The sequence below is a fragment of the Rhinatrema bivittatum genome, chromosome 13 (assembly GCF_901001135.1).
Source record: "Rhinatrema bivittatum chromosome 13, aRhiBiv1.1, whole genome shotgun sequence".
Classification (NCBI taxonomy): Eukaryota; Metazoa; Chordata; class Amphibia; order Gymnophiona; family Rhinatrematidae; genus Rhinatrema; species Rhinatrema bivittatum.
The window spans coordinates 6,116,749-6,136,838 of record NC_042627.1 but is presented as its reverse complement, the minus strand read 5'-3'; the positions used below and the strand labels follow the sequence as shown (position 1 = coordinate 6,136,838).

Here is a 20,090-nt window from a genome sequence, read left to right as displayed (position 1 = left end):
AAATTCCCCAGCTCCACATTTCTTGTGCCTCTCTCCTGCGGTCCAGGGTCAGCGCTCATTACGTTTCCTCCTCCTGCAGCGCAGGGAGGGGATCGCCCCTGTCTCCCTCCTTCTGGGGCCTAGGAAGGGGAATTCCCTGTCCCTGCAATCACTGCCTCTCTTTTCCTAGGACCTGAGAAGGGGATTCCTGGATCACTGTCGACCATGTGACAGAGAGCCATACGCACCTGTGCCACATCCGGTTTTACAACAGCTGCTGTAACATCTGCCAAACAGCTCTTTTATTTCTGTTCAGTTTTACACCACGTGTCACTTTTTTTTAATTCTGAAAACCACTGGTTTTCAGTTAAACTATTCCTTTACATTTTTCCAAAGACATCTCAGCTATGTCGAGTGTGCGGTGGGAAGGAACCTAACAGAGCGTCCAAACACACTGGGCAAGTTTAATATCAGCACATCAATAGTATTTTCTGTCTATTGGAAAAATATCCCCTTGCCAGCCATTTCTCTGTGTGCACTGGGGGTCATCAGACTCCACCGCCTTGACCACCCACCGTGGCCAGGAAGCTCCTGTTCAGGTGCGGGCCGTTCCCAACTCTTTGCGGCTCATTTCCACACGCTTCTGCCAGGTGACACCTGGCAATTAGCCCAATTTCTTTCAAGAGCTGAATCCCCCTCAACCCAGACTAAAGGAAGACCCGACTCCCACTTTCTTCTCTCTTTCTTAATTTTAGATTTTATTACATGATGGATGAATGAAAGTCCAAAATCAAAAACAAAACAAAACAAAAAATCGAATAGGACATGTCAGAAGTAGCAAAAACAAGACGACATTCTCAACCTTGCAGTAATAACCCTTCTATGTGTGTGAAGATATATATGTATGTATGTATGTATATATTAAAAAAGAAAACCGCAACAAAGATAAATAAATAAATAAATAGGAAAAAAAAACACAATAGAAAACTTCATTCTGAGACCTGACTGCAAATTCACCAGGCAAAAGGGGGAAAAGCAGCAGACTTTGATTTGGTTGTTTTGCACTTTATTACCGAGTGCCCCCTCGAGTGCCAGGAACTGTAAGACAGAGGGAGACAGACGAAATGGGGCCTAGGAGGCATCTGACCCTTGGCCTGGGCTGGCTGGACCCCTGCCGCGACACCAGCTGCAGAAACAGAACCTCTCGTGTCTTATTCTTTTCATTTACTCATTCGTTTCGTTAACTAATACGAAAAGAGTCATCCAAGGCCAGGCCCTTCTTCTCCCTCTTCAGTTAAGTTTAATTTGCCTGTTTATTCCCACAAACCCTGTCAATATTTTGTTTCCGGAGGCTGTTCCAGAACATAGGGACAGTTTTGTTGCTGATCTTAGAAATGAACTTCCCCCCTTCCCTTCCCATTAGATATGAAATTGACAGCCAATCATTCAAAGCTGTTAAAACCAAAGAGAAGACTTCCCGATCTCTCTCTCCCTGCTGAACGTTTAAAAGCAAACTTCAGGCCAATAGCAAGCCTTGCGATACATTTTTTGGGGGGGGGTAGAGGGTTCAATGTTATTTTTCCGTCAGGGAGAGCTGCAGGATGCGTTCCAGTTCCTCCTCTTCCTCGCGGTGGCGGCGCTCCCGCTCCTCCTGCTCCTGGGAGGAGAGCTCCATGGCCAGCCGGAGCTGCTCATCGAAGCTGGAGTAGGAGGAGGGAAGGGTAGCAGAGTTAGAGGAGCCATTGCTGCTTGGGGGTGGAGTGGGCTCGGGGGCACCCCCCTGTGCCGTCTGCAGGAACATGCTCTCCTGGATCGCCCTGTTCAAGAATAAAATTCAGGTCTTAAAGAGTGCCAGATGTGTCACATTTCTGCAATATCTGTGCTATCAGTGTCCCAGACATTCCCTTATGCTAAATCTCCATCCATAGTTTCGTATGTAAATGGGACACCATGACAGATAATTTGCTGAAGAGGTAAATCCAGATGGGCATTCTCTATTCAGACCACAAAGGAGAGATCCCAGGCCCTAGTTCCTGTATATAAAGGTGACCCAGTGTCTGGCCGTGTGAATCCCATGCATCCCTTGTCTGTCTGTGGCTCAGTGACGGACGAGGTGATTTCCAGGATTGTACACTCAGATCCGAGACCTCGTGTCAGATCTCACAACCTGCAGCACTGCAGGGCTGGTCTCCTACTTTGGGAACTATCCTTCTAGCTGGTTCTGAAAGTGCCTGGCACCTGATTTCACATGTTGTGTGGTCCTGAATAGATTCAGGATTGTTTGCTGGTGCCAGCTGCTAACTGGAAGGATTCTCTCACCCCTTCTTATTGAGAGGCTCAGTTGAACTTGTCCTGTCTCCCTGCCTTCTGACTTTCCATACTGGACTCACTCCAGGAGTTCTGTTCCTGCTTTCTACTCTTGATTGTCTCCAGATATAGACCTTGGCTTGCCTGAATTACTGATACTGGGGCCGATTTTGAACTAACCCCCGAGTGCCTAAGATTGTCAGCTAGGCTCATGCTCAACTGCAGAACATAGGCCTAACTCTGTGTGGCCAAAATCTGGCTGCCACGCCTCTGGAGCCGCCGTGAGGCGGGACACTCCCCACCCGCCTGGAGTTCAGCCGCTTAACTGCCTTGTCAAGTCGCTCGACCCTGCTGGAAACTGACCACACTGTTAACTAACGACCTTTCCTGCTGTTCTCCTGGCTTTCCAAGTGCAGGTTTTCTTATTTTCAAGGGAAGGGGGCGAGGGAAGGGGGCTACCACTTGAAACCAATGATTATTTGGACTTGGAGGGTTGGGGGGAACCACTTACATGGAGGGTTTTGGTTTTTTAAATCAGGGGAGGAGAGGTAATGGGGGGGGGGGAGAGGGGAACTCTCTGCCCTGCTTTGTATGGAAAGGGGTGGTCGGGGGTTACAGCTTATGCCCGCATTGTTTTACAATCTGATTGGGTTGGGGGATTGGGCTCCATTATCACGTGAACATGTACTTATTTTTGGTTTTGGTTGTTGGGGCCACCACAAGTGATGGGCCTGGACTGGGGAGAGGGGTCAGGTTTGACCCCCACATAGTTTTGGGGGTTTTTTCGTTGCCACTTATCTATTTTCCTTTCCTATACTGAAGTCGGATTAATCCACACCGGTGGGTTATGCACCTCGACCAGCAGATGGAGTCAGAGCCAAGCTGACGACATGGTATATATATCCCTACACTGCAACAGCCAACTGTGGACAGACTAACAGTATTCGATTATAACTACCAACAGACAACCACTCAAGCACTGGGGTAACAGAACACTGAGCTCCGACAAGGAGTGGAACATCACTAATGTAGGGACTGAAGCTGACACTTACCAGTCATCCCCGGAAACGCATACACTCAGGACAACAGAACCACAGACTGGCAGCCAAGGGCAGAAAGGTGGATTAACCTGTCTTCACTAAAGAAAAGGAAATTATCAGGTAAGCAGAAATTTCTCATTTTTTTTTTAGCATTCAGACAGATTAATCCACACCAGCGGGATGTAACAAAGCTACTACCGAAAAGGGTGGAAGACTGCCCTTGGTCCAACCAGTACTGCACGTGCAAGGCTGCGTCTTCCCAGGCCTGCACATCCAGGCAGCAATATCTGGAAAAGGATCATGTCGCAGCTCGGCAAATCTCGATGGGAGACCACAATCAAAGCTCCGCCCATGACACTGCTCGAGACCTAGTGGAATGAGCCCTAACCTGTTTAGGTAACGGCTGCTCAGAATTCACATACGCGACTATGACAACTTCCTTAATCCAGTGGGCTATGGTAGCCCGAAATGCGACTCACCCGGTTTACTGCCATCATGAAGAACAAACAGGTGGTCAGTGTTTTTGAGAAGTTTAGTAACCTCCAATTATCTCATCAGATGTCTCGACATCCAAGGTCGGCAACAGACGATAGGCGTTCATATCTCTCTCTCTCTCCCTGTCCAGCACTAGCAGGGAAATTGAATGATCCAAGCGAAAGTCCGAGACCATTGGGCAAAAAGATGGAATAGACTGGAGCAGGACTGCCCCTGGAGTTACCCACAGGAATGGTCCCCAGCCAAAGAGCCTGCAGTACAAAACTCCATGTGCAGAACAAATTATCAAGAGAACGTCCTCAAGTTTAGTAACCTCAAGGAGAGGTTCCATAGTGGTTGCAAAGTGAAACTTCCCAAAAAGTTGTAGAACCAGATTAATGTTCCATAAGAGCACCAGCAACAGTAAGGGAGAACGAAAATGCTTCACCCCCTTCAGAAACCAGGCCACATCCAAATGGGCTGACAAAAAACTACCATTCACCTGAACCTGGAAACAGGCAAGATCTGCTATCTGCGCCTTCAAGGAGTTAAGGGCCAAACCCTTAAGTAAACCATCCTTTAAGAATTACAACATGAGGGGGATCTTCATCGAACAAGGAAGCAGGCCATGCTCCAAACTCAAATGTAAGCCAAAGAAGTGGAAACGTCTGTGCTTGAAGCAAGGTGTAAAACACAGCAGTGGAAAATCCATGCTTCAGCAATTGAGCCCTTTCAAGGGCCATACTGTAAGACAAATCAAGTCGGATCTTTGTTAAGAACAGGTCCCTGTGGATCGTAAACTGGAAGGAGAATTCACCAGGACCCTCCACAAATGTGTAAACTACTACCTCCTGGGCTAATCTGGAGCCACCAGGAGCACCAATTCAATGTCCTTTGATTTTTCGAATCACTCTGCCTAGTGTGTGCCACAGGGAAAGGCATACAGAAGCTTGCCTTCTGGCTACTCCTACACAAGGTCATCAAAACCCAAGGAGTTCTGAGCTCTCCTGTGATGCAAAAAGTGAGGAACCTTTGCACTGTGCAATACTGTCAATATGTCTAAAAACAGTAGGCCCCAGAGGGACACTATGAGCTGTTCCTCATCTGACAACTCCCAGTCTCTCGATCCAGACTCTGCCTGCTGAGAAAATCGGCTCTTACATTACCCATTCCTGCAATGTGGAAGGCAGAGATCTCCTGAAAATATACCTCCATCCAATCCCTGAGCTGGGCTATGTTCTCTGACACTTTCTGGCCTTTGGCGCCTCCTTGGCAGTCGATATAAACCACTGTTGACATATTGTCTGTCATTACTCGAACCACCTGACCCTGCAAGCGGTTGACGAACCACAGGCATGCCAGCCGAACGATACACGCCTCCAGACAAGTGACGCCCCAGAAAGACTCCTCTGCATTCCAGGAAAGTGAGCCCCCTAACCCCGGAGGTTTGCATCCGTTGTGTGTACCAGCTAGTCCGGGGTCTGTAGTGATCCTCCACTTTCAACCACTACTGCAGTTGGATGCTGATTCCTCCTGGAAACCGAAACCGCATCGAGTAGTCCTGAGACTTTGTGCAAACTGTATGAGCTGAAGAGGGCACATATGCGACCTTGCCCATGGATCTACCTCCAAAGTGGTTGCCATCAAAACGAGCAGCTGTAGGTAAGACCACACCATTGGGTGCTATACCTCTGTCAATAGCCGCACCTGCGCCAGAAGTTTCTGAATGTGGGTTCTGGCAGGAACCTTCTGCCTTGCTTTGTGTCAAAACGAACACAGAGATAGCTCAATGTCTGAGACTGCCCTTGGCCAGGAGATCACCTTACATGAAGCCTGAAGACTCTTACAGGCTCTTGGCCCAAATTAACCAAGCTAAGCACAGGTGAATCAGAATGCCATCCTTTATCAGTCCTGCCGCTATCACCATCCTGACTTTGGTAAATGTTCTGGGTGCGGTGGCTAGACTGAAAGGTAGTGCTCAAAAGTGATAATGCCACCTCAAAATAGCGAACTACGGAAAACCATTGTTGCTCCAGCCGAATGGGAATATTGTAGCTATGCTTCTGACAGTTCCAGAGACATAAGAAAATTACCCTGACTGTATTGCTATTATCACTGAGCGCAAGGTTTCCATACAGAATTGAGCAATGAGGATTCACCACCTTTTTTGATCCAGGATGAGTTGAGAGGAACCTTCCTTCTCGGGTATAATGAAATAAATAGAAGAATGGCCCATATCTTCTTGTGACTTGGGCCCGTCAGTTCAGGAGCTTGGACAATATAAACTCCTCTGCCTGCCTCTTCTGCAGAGATATGTCACGAAGACATCCCTAGGGACTCAGACAAAACTCCTTAATATAGCCTTCCCTTATTGCTCCAAAACCTACTGGTCCGACGAGAACTTGACCCTGTCCTGATTAAAAAGAGATAGGCAACCTCTTATCTCATGTCCTACAAGATGGGACACACACCTTCACTGAGGGAGGGGGGGGGTAGGGAGGCATCTCCACCCAAGCTTATGCCCCGTCTGGGCTGCCCGGGCTGAAAGAACTGAGCCCTATTCAGGGGCCAAGCCCTCTGAGAATCCATCCTTCTAGCAACCAAGAAACCTGGACTTACTTCTTGACCATCTTTCTTTGGGTTTTGGGGGTTTTTTTTTAACTCACTCCTAAACAAGCGTGATCCTTTAAGGGGCAATTCTGTAAGATTAAACTGGCTGCTATCATCGAAGCCATTCTTCTGCCAGAGGTACGAACCAGGTCCGGTCTGCATCCGCCAAAAGGTGGCAGCCGGTTCCATCACTATCCTGGTATTCAAAGTAAACTCATCAACTTCCTGAGATCGGATCAGGTAAGTGTGAGCCACCAGGGAGCAGCGAGAGGCGAACTGCAAATTCATTGCCAACAGCTCAAAGCCTGCTCAAGGATAGCCGAAATTCTCCTATCCGATGCATCCTTCAATGCCACTCCCCCCCTTCCACAGAAATGATCGTCCGCTTGGTGATGGAACTCACCAGCGCGTTCCCTTTGCTAGAAAACGCAACTGCTCACTCTCTCGCTGCCGGATCCAGGGGGTACAGCCCCACCATGGCACCCCTTTCAAGATCATTAGCTCAGAAATGGAACCGACCCCCGGCACTCCCACCATCTTCAGTGACAGGCTGAGAAGAGCCGGAAACTTCTCTCAATGACAGAAACGCTCTGTAAGGATCGCTTCCGACATCTGTGCCACCTGGGTCCCCCTCTGAGAGACGGCACCCAACCTGCAGGATTGTGCAGCCTACCATCCTAAAGGGTTTTTGTTTTTTTTCGGTTTGACTGGTTCCGCCGAATGTGCCTGTAGTGCCGCCCTTAAAATAAATTCCACCCAAGAAAAAGGGTGGAAGCATCCATCCCAAAACTAGGGGGCGATGCACTGGCACCCACTGAGTTGTCCTCCCCTGCTGATGATCCAGTTAGAGGGGGGGCCCTCAAAACCAAGCAAAACTTCTGAAAGATCCCCTTCGGACCCATTCCCGCATCCTGCTGGGAAGGGCTGGGCTCAGTAAAAACCAGCAGGAGCCAACTCTCCCTGAGCGTTTGAGCAGCTCTGACAAGGATTAGATGGGACCCCCGGGCTGTAATGCAGCAGGATATAAATTGCAAGGTGCTTAGGCTTTTTTTTTTATTACTAGCACCAGGGATAAAACGTCCACTAGAAGCAGGTTACAACCAGCGACTGACGATTGTGCGTCCAGCTGGGCATCTGTGCAAGGTGAACCTGTGCAGTACGCCAACGTTTAGGATGCTGAAGAACGGGACTTTTACATATATAAGCGCGTAATGTGGACAGCCAAAACTTGTACCCCAACCATGCGGCCCAGACAGATGCCCAGCATGGACATGCAGGTGAGAACAGATGCGAGGCACTATTATGTGGCAGATCTGCTCAGAAAAAAAAGCAGGGCCGAGCCCGAAAGGGCGCTCAACCCATCAAAACTGCCCCCTCTCCATCCCCTCACGGAGGTGGAGGTGAACATCGGATTGGCCCGCTGAGGCTCGGAGATCAGAATAGAAGAGGGCGAGAGGAATCCTTAACATTAACTTTCTCTCATTCCTTCCTCTTCTCTTATTTTATTTTTAAGGTCCTTACCTGAACTCTCCCGGCTGCAGGGGGGGGGGGGGGGGGAAAGAGGGCAAATGCCTTCTCTGCCGTACTCGGCTTCCTGCACCCACTAGCCTTTCAGCTGTTCTCTCCTGGCAGCCAAGCCCACACCGGAAAACCAGCGATCAGACCAAGGCACTCAGCTGAGGGGGGAGGGATCACAGTATCACCTCAAGAGATCCGGTGCAGAATAATCTCCTTCATCTTTCTCCTGTAGGGAAATGCGCACCACCATGGGCTGGAGACGGAGAATACTAGTGAGCTGACGTCACTGCAGGGGTATACATACTGTGACATCAGCTTTGCTCTGTCTCCACCTGCTGGTAGAGGTGCATAACCCACTGGTGTGGATTGACCTGTCTGAATGCTAAGAATTTATTTTTCAGTCGGTGGCCCTGTGCTTTGAGGGCCGACATCGCATGTAAAGAAAGCATGCCGCATTGTTTTGCCTTGCGGTGTTTTACCGCGAGACAAAAACAATGTGGCAATACAATAGCAATATTTTGGGGGGGGAGAAGGGCCTACTATTGCGGCTATACCCCCCCTCCCGTCCCGCGATAGTGGGGCCCCTTTTGCGAGGAAACATCATGGCTTGATGAATCCAGGCCTTAATTTGGTAACCAAGAGGCAAATTCCCACTGGCAGTCCCAGCCGTTGCTCAGTTAAGCTAGAGGAATATTCTTGTTGGTGGTCCCAGGCCATTATTTATTTAAAGCTTTTTCTATACCGACTTTCTTGATACAAATCAAATCAGATCGGTTTACATGAAACAAAGGCATTAGAAGAACGTTAACCATAACCAGAAGGAGCAAAATGTTACAATAAAACAAGGGGAAGAAACTGGGATAATGAAAATGCAGAGGGGGGGGGAGAAGTCTTCAACGAGGTAAATATAACCATGTCAGTTCTCACCGTTCCAGCTGGAGGTCTTCATCATAAGGTGGTGGGGGGGGATTCGATCCAGGTCTGCTATTGGTTAATGCCTCCCAGATGGTGACCTGTAAGAATCACACTGATAGGCTCATACGTCTCATCTGCACCCTTTATCAAGCCCTCCCAAATACCAAAACAGCGGTCCCTCTTCCACTCTCCGTGTCTCTATTTGCATTTCGCCATCTTGCTTCCCATTCTGTGTCTCAGTGACTGCCTCTCTCTTTCTCCCACTCACCTCGTGTCGCGCTCTCTCACCTGGTCAGTCTCGGTCCCAGCCTCCAGCAGGCTCTGCTGAATGGCGAACTGCAGGAGGTCATCGTCCTCATCTCTCATTGGTTCACTGCGACCTGCACCAAGGGTTGTGTAGCCCTCAGGTACCTCGAACACAGAGGGGTCCACCTCACAGGGGAATGGAGACACGGCGGGCACTAAGAGAAAAACCAAGGTGAACACAGAACTGAGCATAAAGCACAGGGGAGATAAAGAAAGAGGAGAGACCAACAATGGACAAAGAGATAGAAAAAAACCAAACAGCGGATGGACAGTAAGAGAAAGATATACAAAATGACAGAGAGAAAAGACACAGAGCAAAGCATAGGGAGACAGACAGACAGAAATACCAACAAGAGACAGAGATCCAGAGAGCACTGGATAGAGAAAAAGATACAGAAAGCGATGGACAGAGAAATACTGGGGGCCGTTTTCCAAGACTTACACGGGGCAGTGTGTGCAAAACCGGCATACACGCGCATAACTGGCCTCCGTGCACAGTAAGTCAAGTTTCAGAAGGGTGGGAGTAAACGTGTATGGTTGCTGCCGCGTGGAAAAGTATGCACAGGGACAGAGGGCGGAGATAGGCAGTGCAAGCCCTTTATGTATTTTATAAACAGAATTTGTGCATAAAATATACAGGTCATGTGTACATTTGTAAAATAGGTGCATAAACTATGGGAATCTCTGCATTAAACACACACATGGGCCAGCTGCACAGTTTAGAAAATACCATGGTAACTGTAGCTGCACCGGGCTCATGGGTGCACATGCGGAGTTATGCACTCTATTGAAAATGACCCCATTATGTTTATATTTTTTCTTCCTTTTGTTTTACCCTCTTTATTCCATTACCTTGGCAACACATGTACAAATTGTCAGGCCAATAAAGTTTCCTGAATCTGAGAAAAATGAACAGAGAGAGAGAGACAGCGAGCAACTGATAAAGAAAGAGAAATTTTGATGTCCTCTCAGCAATAAGCAACAAAAACTCCCTCCAGCAGGGAGGAAGCGATGTCTCGCTGACGAATGGCTGCTTGCAGTCCGCGCTCTCGATCCCTCCCTCAGCGCTGCCATCGATCGCTGCGTCAAGTCGGAGCTGCCTTATTTGATTCCAGATGCCCTGAGAATGTCGGTGCGTAAAAAATCCAAATCGATTTAAAACAATTTTCTTTCGACGCAACTGCAGCAAAAAAAACACTGGAAGGTCCAGTGGAGGAGGAGGAGGGTCAAAGAAAATGGCAACGGTGAGTCGTGTCGCCGATTGGGAACGGAGGTGCTTGGCTCTGCTTTGCAACAACTCAAGCCCCCCCCAATCCAGAGATGATTTCCAAACCTGGCTCAGCGAACAGAGGGCTGATATGGGCTCAGTAAAACAAGAGATTAAGTCGCTTGTGGGTGAGCTGCAACGCGAGTGCGCTGAACTAGGGGGACTGGGTTGATGCGGTGGAACGTAGATTAGATGAGCAGGAGAGTGCCTGTGAGAACACTCAGCAAGAACCGAAACTGCAGGAGGATAGTGCTCTGCTCATAGATCCAGAGGAGGGAACCTGCGGGTCTGGGGAGTCCCACTCAGCAAGAACAGAAACTACAGGAGGATAGTGCTCTGCTCATAGATCCAGAGGAGGGAACCTGCGGGTCTGGGGAGTCCCACTCAGCAAGAACAGAAACTACAGGAGGATAGTGCTCTGCTCCTAGATCCAGAGGAGGGAACCTGCGGGTCTGGGGTGTCCCACTCAGCAAGAACAGAAACTGCAGGAGGATAGTGCTCTGCTCATAGATCCAGAGGAGGGAACCTGCGGGTCTGGGGTGTCCCACTCAGCAAGAACAGAAACTACAGGAGGATAGTGCTCTGCTCATAGATCCTGAAGAGGGAACCTGCGGGTCTGGGGTGTCCCACTCAGCAAGAACAGAAACTACAGGAGGATAGTGCTCTGCTCATAGATCCTGAAGAGGGAACCTGCGGGTCTGGGGTGTCCCACTCAGCAAGAACAGAAACTGCAGGAGGATAGTGCTCTGCTCATAGATCCTGAAGAGGGAACCTGCGGGTCTGGGGAGTCCCACTCAGCAAGAACCGAAACTACAGGAGGATAGTGCTCTGCTCATAGATCCAGAGGAGGGAACCTGCGGGTCTGGGGTGTCCCACTCAGCAAGAACAGAAACTACAGGAGGATAGTGCTCTGCTCATAGATCCAGAGGAGGGAACCTGCGGGTCTGGGGTGTCCCACTCAGCAAGAACAGAAACTACAGGAGGATAGTGCTCTGCTCATAGATCCAGAGGAGGGAACCTGCGGGTCTGGGGTGTCCCACTCAGCAAGAACAGAAACTACAGGAGGATAGTGCTCTGCTCATAGATCCAGAGGAGGGAACCTGCGGGTCTGGGGTGTCCCACTCAGCAAGAACAGAAACTACAGGAGGATAGTGCTCTGCTCATAGATCCAGAGGAGGGAACCTGCGGGTCTGGGGAGTCCCACTCAGCAAGAACAGAAACTACAGGAGGATAGTGCTCTGCTCATAGATCCTGAAGAGGGAACCTGCGGGTCTGGGGTGTCCCACTCAGCAAGAACTGACTACAGGAGGATAGTGCTCTGCTCATAGATCCAGAGGAGGGAACCTGCGGGTCTGGGGAGTCCCACTCAGCAAGAACTGACTACAGGAGGATAGTGCTCTGCTCATAGATCCAGAGGAGGGAACCTGCGGGTCTGGGGTGTCCCACTCAGCAAGAACAGAAACTACAGGAGGATAGTGCTCTGCTCATAGATCCTGAAGAGGGAACCTGTGGGTCTGGGGAGTCCCACTCAGCAAGAACTGACTACAGGAGGATAGTGCTCTGCTCATAGATCCAGAGGAGGGAACCTGCGGGTCTGGGGTGTCCCTGAGGAAGCTGACCGTTCTGACTGTGCGCGGGTGGTTTCAGACATTATCACAGAATCCCAGAGAGGAACAGAGAAAGATCGTGGGGGAAAACAAGTCAAAAGACGAGGATAGAGAGAGTGAAGCAGAGTGGGCCAGAGAGCGCGCTATAGGACGTCAGGTACTGGAAGACAGCGAGTGGCAACAGGAATGGGACTAGGGCTAGGGGATACGACATGAAATTAACCAGCAGCAGATTTAAAACAAATTCTAGAAAAAATGTTTTCCGTCAACGCATAATTAAGGTGTGGAATTCGCTGTCAGAGAATGTGGTATAGTTGAGTTAAATAAGGTTTGGCTAAGTTTCTAGAGGGCAGGTCTATTAACTATTATTTAGCCAGATAACCTTAGATGCCTTTATCTCCCACTTCTGAGCATGGGCAGCATGGATTAGGGATGCAATGGGCAGTCCGGACTGACCACTGTTAGAAACGGTCAGCATGTCAGTGCTTATCTTCTCATCACTACCTAATTACTGGTAAGTCAGGAAAATCCAGGGTCACACCGAGACTCAGTGACAGACCTGGAACTGGAAGTGACCCACTGGTAAAGAAAGGAGGTAGGACGGCAGAGCCATGGAGACTGTGGCCACTTTTTTATTAAAGGGAAACCAGCTGCACTGTTTGACAGCCATCAACCATGGGATCCATGTGCTACCAGGGTCTGCGTACTTTCCACCTGCTGTCTACGGGCAGATGAGGGTAGGGCAGTGGGTAAAAGAGTGCACTTACATTTGGAAATCCAATGTCCACGCATTCTTACACTCCCCCGGCCTACAAGTCTCTCTTCAGCCTGGTTTAACATACCCGTGCATGCTTTCAGCTAGGCCATGGATAGCCATTTTCAGGCAAGCCACGTTATCCGGGTGAACGGCTTTGAAAACTGTCTGTCCCTGTGTCTTGCTTGAGATCACAGAGTCTGTGACAGAGCTGGGATTAGAGCCCCTTTTTTCTGGCTCCTGGTTCAGAGCTCTCAGCAATGGCTCACGCCTCCTTCCTGTGCAATACCATCAGAGCGCAAAGCAACGGCCAACGAGACGACGCTTACCTGGCACGAGGGCAGTGGCCTCAGCTGCAGACTCCAGGCTGTCACTGCTCAGGGACTGGCTGGGGGCTTGCTCACTGGCATGCACCGAGCTGACGGGCTCATCACAGCCACAGAGATTACTAAAGGTGATGCGAGCATTGAGGACATGGAAGAGGGGGATTTCTGAAGGGAGAAAGAGAGGGGAGAGTGCAGCATGAGACATCTACAAGTGCATGGACAGCCACCTCTCTGCCATATCACCCTCCATCCCCCACCTCTCTGATTATCCACCTCTTTTCGCTTTCTCTCTCTATCTTTATCTGTCTCGACTTTCCTCCCTCTCTCAATCTTACTTCCACTGCTGTTGTGCGAGTGTCTGTTCCCAGGATATTTCCCTTCCTTCCTCCCTTTTTTTTTTCACTCCCTCCTTCCCCACCCTCTCCCTTCTTCCCCTCCCTCCTTCCTGTACCAATTTTCACTGGGAATCCTGGTGGCAGCTTCAGGGTGATAAAGTCACGCAGTTTGGCAAAGTGAGCGTTGCTGATTGCCATGAGGTCAATGATGGGCGTCACCTGTTCCACCAGGGAGAGGGGGTGATTCTCACAGAGCCAGAGCGTCGCCTTGAACCTGAGCCACGAAGAAGAGGAGAGCGATGAGAACTGGGACCAACCGGGAAGGAAGAAAGAAGGGGACACACACAGAGGAAGAGGAAAGGAGAAAGCACAGAGCGTGGCTGGATCACGCTCACCTCTGCACCTTGCTGGACATCTCAATGGGTCGCCCGATGTTTCTGGCCTCCAGATTAAAATTCTCGTCAAAGTACTCTTCGGGCGTGATGGCTGTTGGGTTGGTGGAATTTGCAGACTGCAGCACAGGGGCCTGAGACAGCCGAAGGCAGAGAGAGAAAGGAGAGACAGAGAATGAGCAAACAATTGAGAGAGAGAGTGAAAAGCAGACAGAGAAAGAGAGAGAGACACATGCTGGCATCAATAAACACGACACAAAGCCCTCGCAGCAGCAGAGGTATTCTTAGGCAACGCAAAACCCTGCAACAACACACTCAGCACCTCTGTGCTTCATTACAAACACACGCAACCTGACCGATCAAAGAGCAGCCCAGCGCCTTTCATCCAGAAACTCCCATTATCCGAAACCCTCACCAGCCAGGTAGCTGCAGACCACTGAACTTTACGCAGGTCTTCACAAGGAACCCCCCCCATGCAGTTTCTGTTCCAAAATTAGCCAATGCAAAGTGGGTGCACTAGAAATGGCTGTGTCTGTGCAGGCAGTGGGGAGGAGGGAAATAGCGCATGTACATTTGCAAATCGATTGAGCAGGCGCCGTCTTCCACCCCTGACAACTCCTTTTAACGTGGCTATGAGTCTACACGCTGAATAACCTGCGCACGATTGCAGCCAGCTTTGAGGAGGGCAATTCTCACTCAGGCCACATGTTCTGTTATCCAGCAAAAAGGACAATTGGTTCTTACCTGCTAATTTCGTTCCGGTAGTACCACGGATCAGTCCAGACTCCTGGGTTTTGCCTCCCCTCCAGCAGGTGGAGACAGAGAAGCTTTGACTGGCTCTGCCCTATATCCCGAGGTGCCACCTACAGTCCGTCAGTATTACTCAGTATCAAAGCAGAATGGTTCAAAACCAAACATGTTAACATGTTTCCTGAACTGGCTCACTAATCCCAAGTGGGAACAGAACCCGTTGAACACTGTGAAAAACTGATCTGTAGACCCAAATTAAACAAATGCTGAATGAGCGGACTCTCGGTTACCTCTATTTATAAAGCGGGTGGGACTCTGGACTGATCCGTGGTACTACAGGAAATTTAGCAGGTAAGAACCAATTTTTCCTTTCCCTGTAGGTACCTGGATGTCCAGACTCCTGGGATGTACCAGAGCTTTCTTACTTGGGGTGGGACCCTGAGAGTCCCGCTCGAATCACACCTTCACCAAACCTCCCCGAACCCGGGGCCTGGACACCGAGCCTGTAATGCCTCGCAAAGGTGTGTAAAGACTTCCAAGTAGCCGCTCTGCTAATCTCTTGTGGCGAAACTTGTTGGCACTCCGCCTGCCCTTATAGTATTCAAAATGGCGTCCATTCCCGTGCTCAGCGGGAACGGATCAGGAGAAGAGGGCCGCGGTCTTCCTAACCCCATAGAACCTTTGCGGGCACTAAAAACGTCAACCCCGGTGGCCGTAGTAGTTCCCTCCCCCCGGGGAGACAGGATGAACAAAGGCCGTCGCGCGAAACTCACGCGCACGCCGACCCACACACCTGACAAACCGACCTTCGTGGCATAGCTGAGGAGAAAAAACCTCAGAGCCTGGCGAAAAGGAGAAAGGCAGGCAGGGGTGAACAACCCTGCTAGCAAAGGGAAGGGAGAGTCCAAGCAATAAAAAGTAAAGGCTCTTTTTTTTTTTTTTACACTAAGTGCAGACTGCAAGTTTTGCACCTCCACCATCTGCTGGAGTCAGAGAAATACTGATGGACTGAAGGTGGCACCTCAGGATATAGGGAAGAGGCAGTCAAAACTTCTGTCTATGAATTATATTGTAAGATCTCTTATACCTTGATATATGATGTAAATATATCTGAAACTGCATAAATAAAAAATTAAAAAAAACCAAACAAACTTCTCTGTCTCCATCTGCTGGAGGGGAGGCAAAACCCAGGAGTCTGGACTGATCCGGGTACGTACAGGGAACTCCCATTATCCAAAAATCTTTTGGCATAAAGCTCCCATGATCCAGAGCTTTCATAATCTGGAAAAAAATCTACTCTCCAGAACAAGTCTGATCCCAACCGTTTTGAATCAAAGGTACTCATTACTCCAGGCCCTAGAGCACCAATGCACCTCCTATCAGGAAAACAGAAGCGGCACTGCTGCCGATCTCTTCACAGACACTAAATGCTACCAGAATCCCTCACACCTCAATCGCACATGCAGAACACAGATAAACCCTCACCAAACACAGAGTCAGGGACCACAAATTAGAAGGAGAAATCGGTAGAAGAAAATAAGCCTGGAAACCTCAGGCTGTGCATGCTGTGAACACTGCATGCAAAATACAAAGAGGTCCCACAGCGAGAGAGCGAGAGCAGCTCTAGCAGTATGTCAGTACATTGGTTAAATGCTTCCTAAGAAGTAATACAAAATGTTTGAGAGATACTGTGAGTGTGCAATACTTCTATAAATACACTGCATTCTGCCACAAGGTAAGACATTATAAGAGATGTTACAGAAGATCAAGCAGAACCTGTCATTACGTTTCCTTTCCTACCTAATTTTCTGACCTCAGTAGCGCACGTACAGCCAATAAAATGCCTGACCACGGAGAGGGACTTACCCCATTGTGAGCCGCATGCTGCTGTGCTATTCCCAGGAATGACTGGAAGGGGGTTTTAGATCCTACAGGCAAGAGATGGAGAGCGAGAACAGGATGAGAAACTGAAGCCATGGAAGCAGGCCCTCAAGAGCCGAGAATACATAACTGCACACAACATTACACCTGAGATGATTCACAACATTGGTAAAACAGAAGCCATTCTGATCACAGCGACTGGCGGGGAATATTTTCTCTCCGCTGCATGGACGCCCACCACCCACGTTCTAACCCAGGGGCCTGCTGCAGCCCCCTCGCAGTTCCCATTTGGGCAAGGTTCAAATCGTGCAGCACAGCCCCACAGTTAGGACACAGATGGGGGCCCTCCCATGCAGCTTAAGAGGGAACACTGGTGAGGAACTCCCAGCAACTCACCCCCCCACCAACCTGTCTTGCAAATTTAAGCCCAGTGGAAGTAAAGCAGAGAGTTTGACAGCAGATGCAGCTGCAGGACACAGTCACCTCAAACGCCAAGCCAAACCCTCGGGCCGATACAGTACAGGGCGCTCCGACGGAGAGCACTGATAACCCACCACAGGACCTCGCAACCCCCTGGGAGGCGTGAACACGGACCTGCAGGTAAGCCTCTGCCGTCTCTAACCCTAATTTATATATATATAATTTTTTTTTTAAAGACTATCTACCACCTAATTCCTAGGCCTCAGCACAGACTGTAGGCTTTGCACCCCCTCCACCTGCTAGGAGACAGAAGAAGACTGCCAGACTGTAGGTGGCACCAGCCTAGATATAGGCGGAGTTTTTGTTTGTAAACTTCTGTCTATCTGCTAGAGGAGGAGCAAAACCCAGGAGTCTGGACTGCTCCAGGTATGTTTAACAGTGTGTGCAGCACGAGACACACACCTCCTCACACCACAAGTCTTGTGATGTGCACTGGAGGAGTGCGGTAACATTTTCAAGAGTGACCTACCACTGGGGAAAGAGGGAGCAGCAGCAGCAGCAGCTGCACGGGGCTTTGATGGTAACACTGGGACACCGGGTATAACGGGCAACCGATGAGAGCCAGGCTAACATCTGTGCCACAACGTAACAGTGCTGACTTCATCTCACAGCCCCAGGATCAGCTGCAGGTCCGCTGGCCCTGGCCATGCTTACCTTTGTTTTTGGATTTGTCTTGGTCTGACAGATGCTCCGTCCGGGTTTTGGTGACGAGCTCCACGTTGCTGGCACTGTAAACCTGGTAAGAAGAAGGGGGGGATTAATTGCTTTTCCCTTCCTCTCATGAGGTTTCATTTCATTCCACTACCAGCTCGGCTTCTGAGTTCATCCCTCAGTCCTTCCTTGCACCCCAGGTCAGTGATGAGGCTCCTCTCCAAGCTCAGGTACAATACACAGTGCCAGCGTCCATGGCACATTAGCCACCCTCAGCAGGGAGCTGTGCATCTGGAGTGCCAGGGAAGCTCCCCTGCCACAGGCACCATCACTAGCTCAGTAGGCACAGTTAACTGCTCCCTTTCACTCCTACATCTCCTCAGCTGCTAATCTTGCAGCTATAAACTTCTCAATCTCTTCTCTTGACTTGATTATTTTGTAACCCGCCCTGAACTTGCAGAGGGTGTGGGTAGAAGAAGTAATTTTATTATTTATTTAAAATATTTTAACAGTCTCCTCTACTTCCACATCGATCCCCTGCAGGTTCTCCTCAGGTCTTCTCCTTTCCTTACACATCCTCTCCCCTCCATCTCATTCAGTATAAGCTACTTCTTACCTTCCGTTCCATCCTCCGTGGTGCTGCACCTGCTTATCCTCACATCCTGGTTATCTCCTCTACTCCCACAAGTTTGCAATCTTTCCACTATAGAGTAATCTCTTGCTTTTTTTTTTCTTTTTAATATTCCACCTTTCAGCCACTTCAAAAGAAAATTGGTTCTTACCTGATAATTTTTGCTCCTGTAGTACCACGGATCAGTCCAGACTCCTGGGTTTTGCCTCCCCACCAGCAGATGGAGACAGAGAAAGTTTTGACAGACTCTGCCTTATATACCTAGGTGCCACCCACAGCTTGCCAGTATTACTCAGAGTCAAAGCAGAATATTTCCAACTCAAACTAACTATATACAAGAACCGTAAACTCGAATGGAGCACTGACCACAACTGTAAACCAGACCCAGCAAATAGGGTAAGAAAAAAATTGCTCTGCAGATTAGAAACAAACAAAAACTGGAGGAGAGAAGGAGAGCCCTGTTGTAGCAAAGGACCCCAAAGAGATTCGCTGCCCGAATCGCTGATAGGCCACGCTGTCTTTGGGAGAGAGAGGGGGTGTGACTCTCCAGAGCTGACGTCATCAGGTGGAGCCCAGAAAATCTTTTTAAACCAGGGCCCGGCGGCGCACAGCCGCTGGCGCGCAGCCGAAGCCGCGCGCCCCTGGGTAAAAAATGGGGAAAAAGAGGAAATTAAAGAACTGGACTTCTTCCCCATTGCCATCATCATCTGTGAGAGTTGGGCCGATGGATGACCACGTATTACATCTGGGTGAGTCATCCATGAGGGATTGCTCCAGGGTTAATTCACCCTTGGGGATTTCATTGAGCCCTGGGCCCCAGCAGCCACCCCTTCAACCTGCAATTTTGCAGTTGGACACTGGGACATTTTCTGGGTTGATAATCTCCGCTTCTAGCACTAACCCGCAGCTTACAGCTGATGGGGGGAAGGCTGGGGAGGAGAGGAACTTGGTATTAGATGTTGTTATTCTTACTGAGGTTAAAGATAATAGTTCTTTGTTACCTATTCCCTCTATTATCCCAGATATATGTGTGATTTGCCTGAAGGGGGATGTAGAACCAGAGTCGGTTTCTTTAAAAGATGAGTGGAAATTAGTAGCTAAAGTTGATAACAAAAGTGACAAGTTCTATATCCCAAATACACAATTTCTCTGTTCAGACTAGTGCTAAAATAGAAGAACAAGATATAAGATTAAGGAACGTAGAGGCCTCTGTTTCTAAATTCAATGCTCAATTACTCCCATTACAGGGAGTGACTACATCATTTATAAAGGATAAATTATTCATTTATAACCAAATTGAAGCCCTGGAAAATGAAATGAGGTCTAACAACTTACGCTTGTTAAATTTTCCTCCTACTAGATTGTTGTCCAAGAGGGAAATTCTAAGAAAATACTTGCTAGAGATACTGTCCTATGAGGAGGACAAGATTCCAACTATCAGGAAAAAAATAGTAAATCAAGAGAGGGGGATGGATGTTTTGGAAAGTCTTTCCTTGAGGATTCCCTTGATAATATTCCTACCAGAGCCACTTTGTTAGTATCGTTCTCGTTAAAGTGTGATAAAGAAGTATTTCATAAATATTTTCTGAATAAGCATTTGATTTTCTGTGGACAGAAAGTCCAAATTTTCCCCGATGTTTCTAGAGTTACACAAGCTCGTAGGAAACTTTTCCTTGTGTACAAACAAAGGGCTTTGGACACAGGTGCCAGTTTGTTTGTTTTTTGTTTTTTTTAAATATCCTTGCAAATGTTTAGTAACGTATAATAACAAGTTTGTTTTCTTTGTTCCTCTACATCTAGAGCAATTTATCAGGGATAAAACTAGCAGTTAGTAAGCAAGGTTGTTTTGAAGGTTAATAAAGGCTGC

General features: G+C 48.9%; 1 protein-coding gene across 1 annotated transcript in view; it reads right to left on the bottom strand.

The window, feature by feature from the left end:
* Positions 1-720: 720 nt before the first annotated feature.
* The window catches only part of ANKRD13D (ankyrin repeat domain 13D), a 54,927-nt gene continuing 35,557 nt past the window's right edge, over positions 721-20,090 (bottom strand). Inside the window, exons 8-15 of the mRNA XM_029574336.1 lie at positions 17,596-17,677; positions 16,447-16,508; positions 13,834-13,964; positions 13,555-13,712; positions 13,107-13,268; positions 9,132-9,304; positions 8,856-8,941; positions 721-1,796 (exon numbers count right to left, since the gene is read on the bottom strand). Of these exons, the coding sequence (XP_029430196.1) occupies positions 1,553-1,796; positions 8,856-8,941; positions 9,132-9,304; positions 13,107-13,268; positions 13,555-13,712; positions 13,834-13,964; positions 16,447-16,508; positions 17,596-17,677 (1,098 nt within the window). The 3' untranslated portion in view covers positions 721-1,552. The remainder of the gene's footprint in view (positions 1,797-8,855; positions 8,942-9,131; positions 9,305-13,106; positions 13,269-13,554; positions 13,713-13,833; positions 13,965-16,446; positions 16,509-17,595; positions 17,678-20,090) is intronic.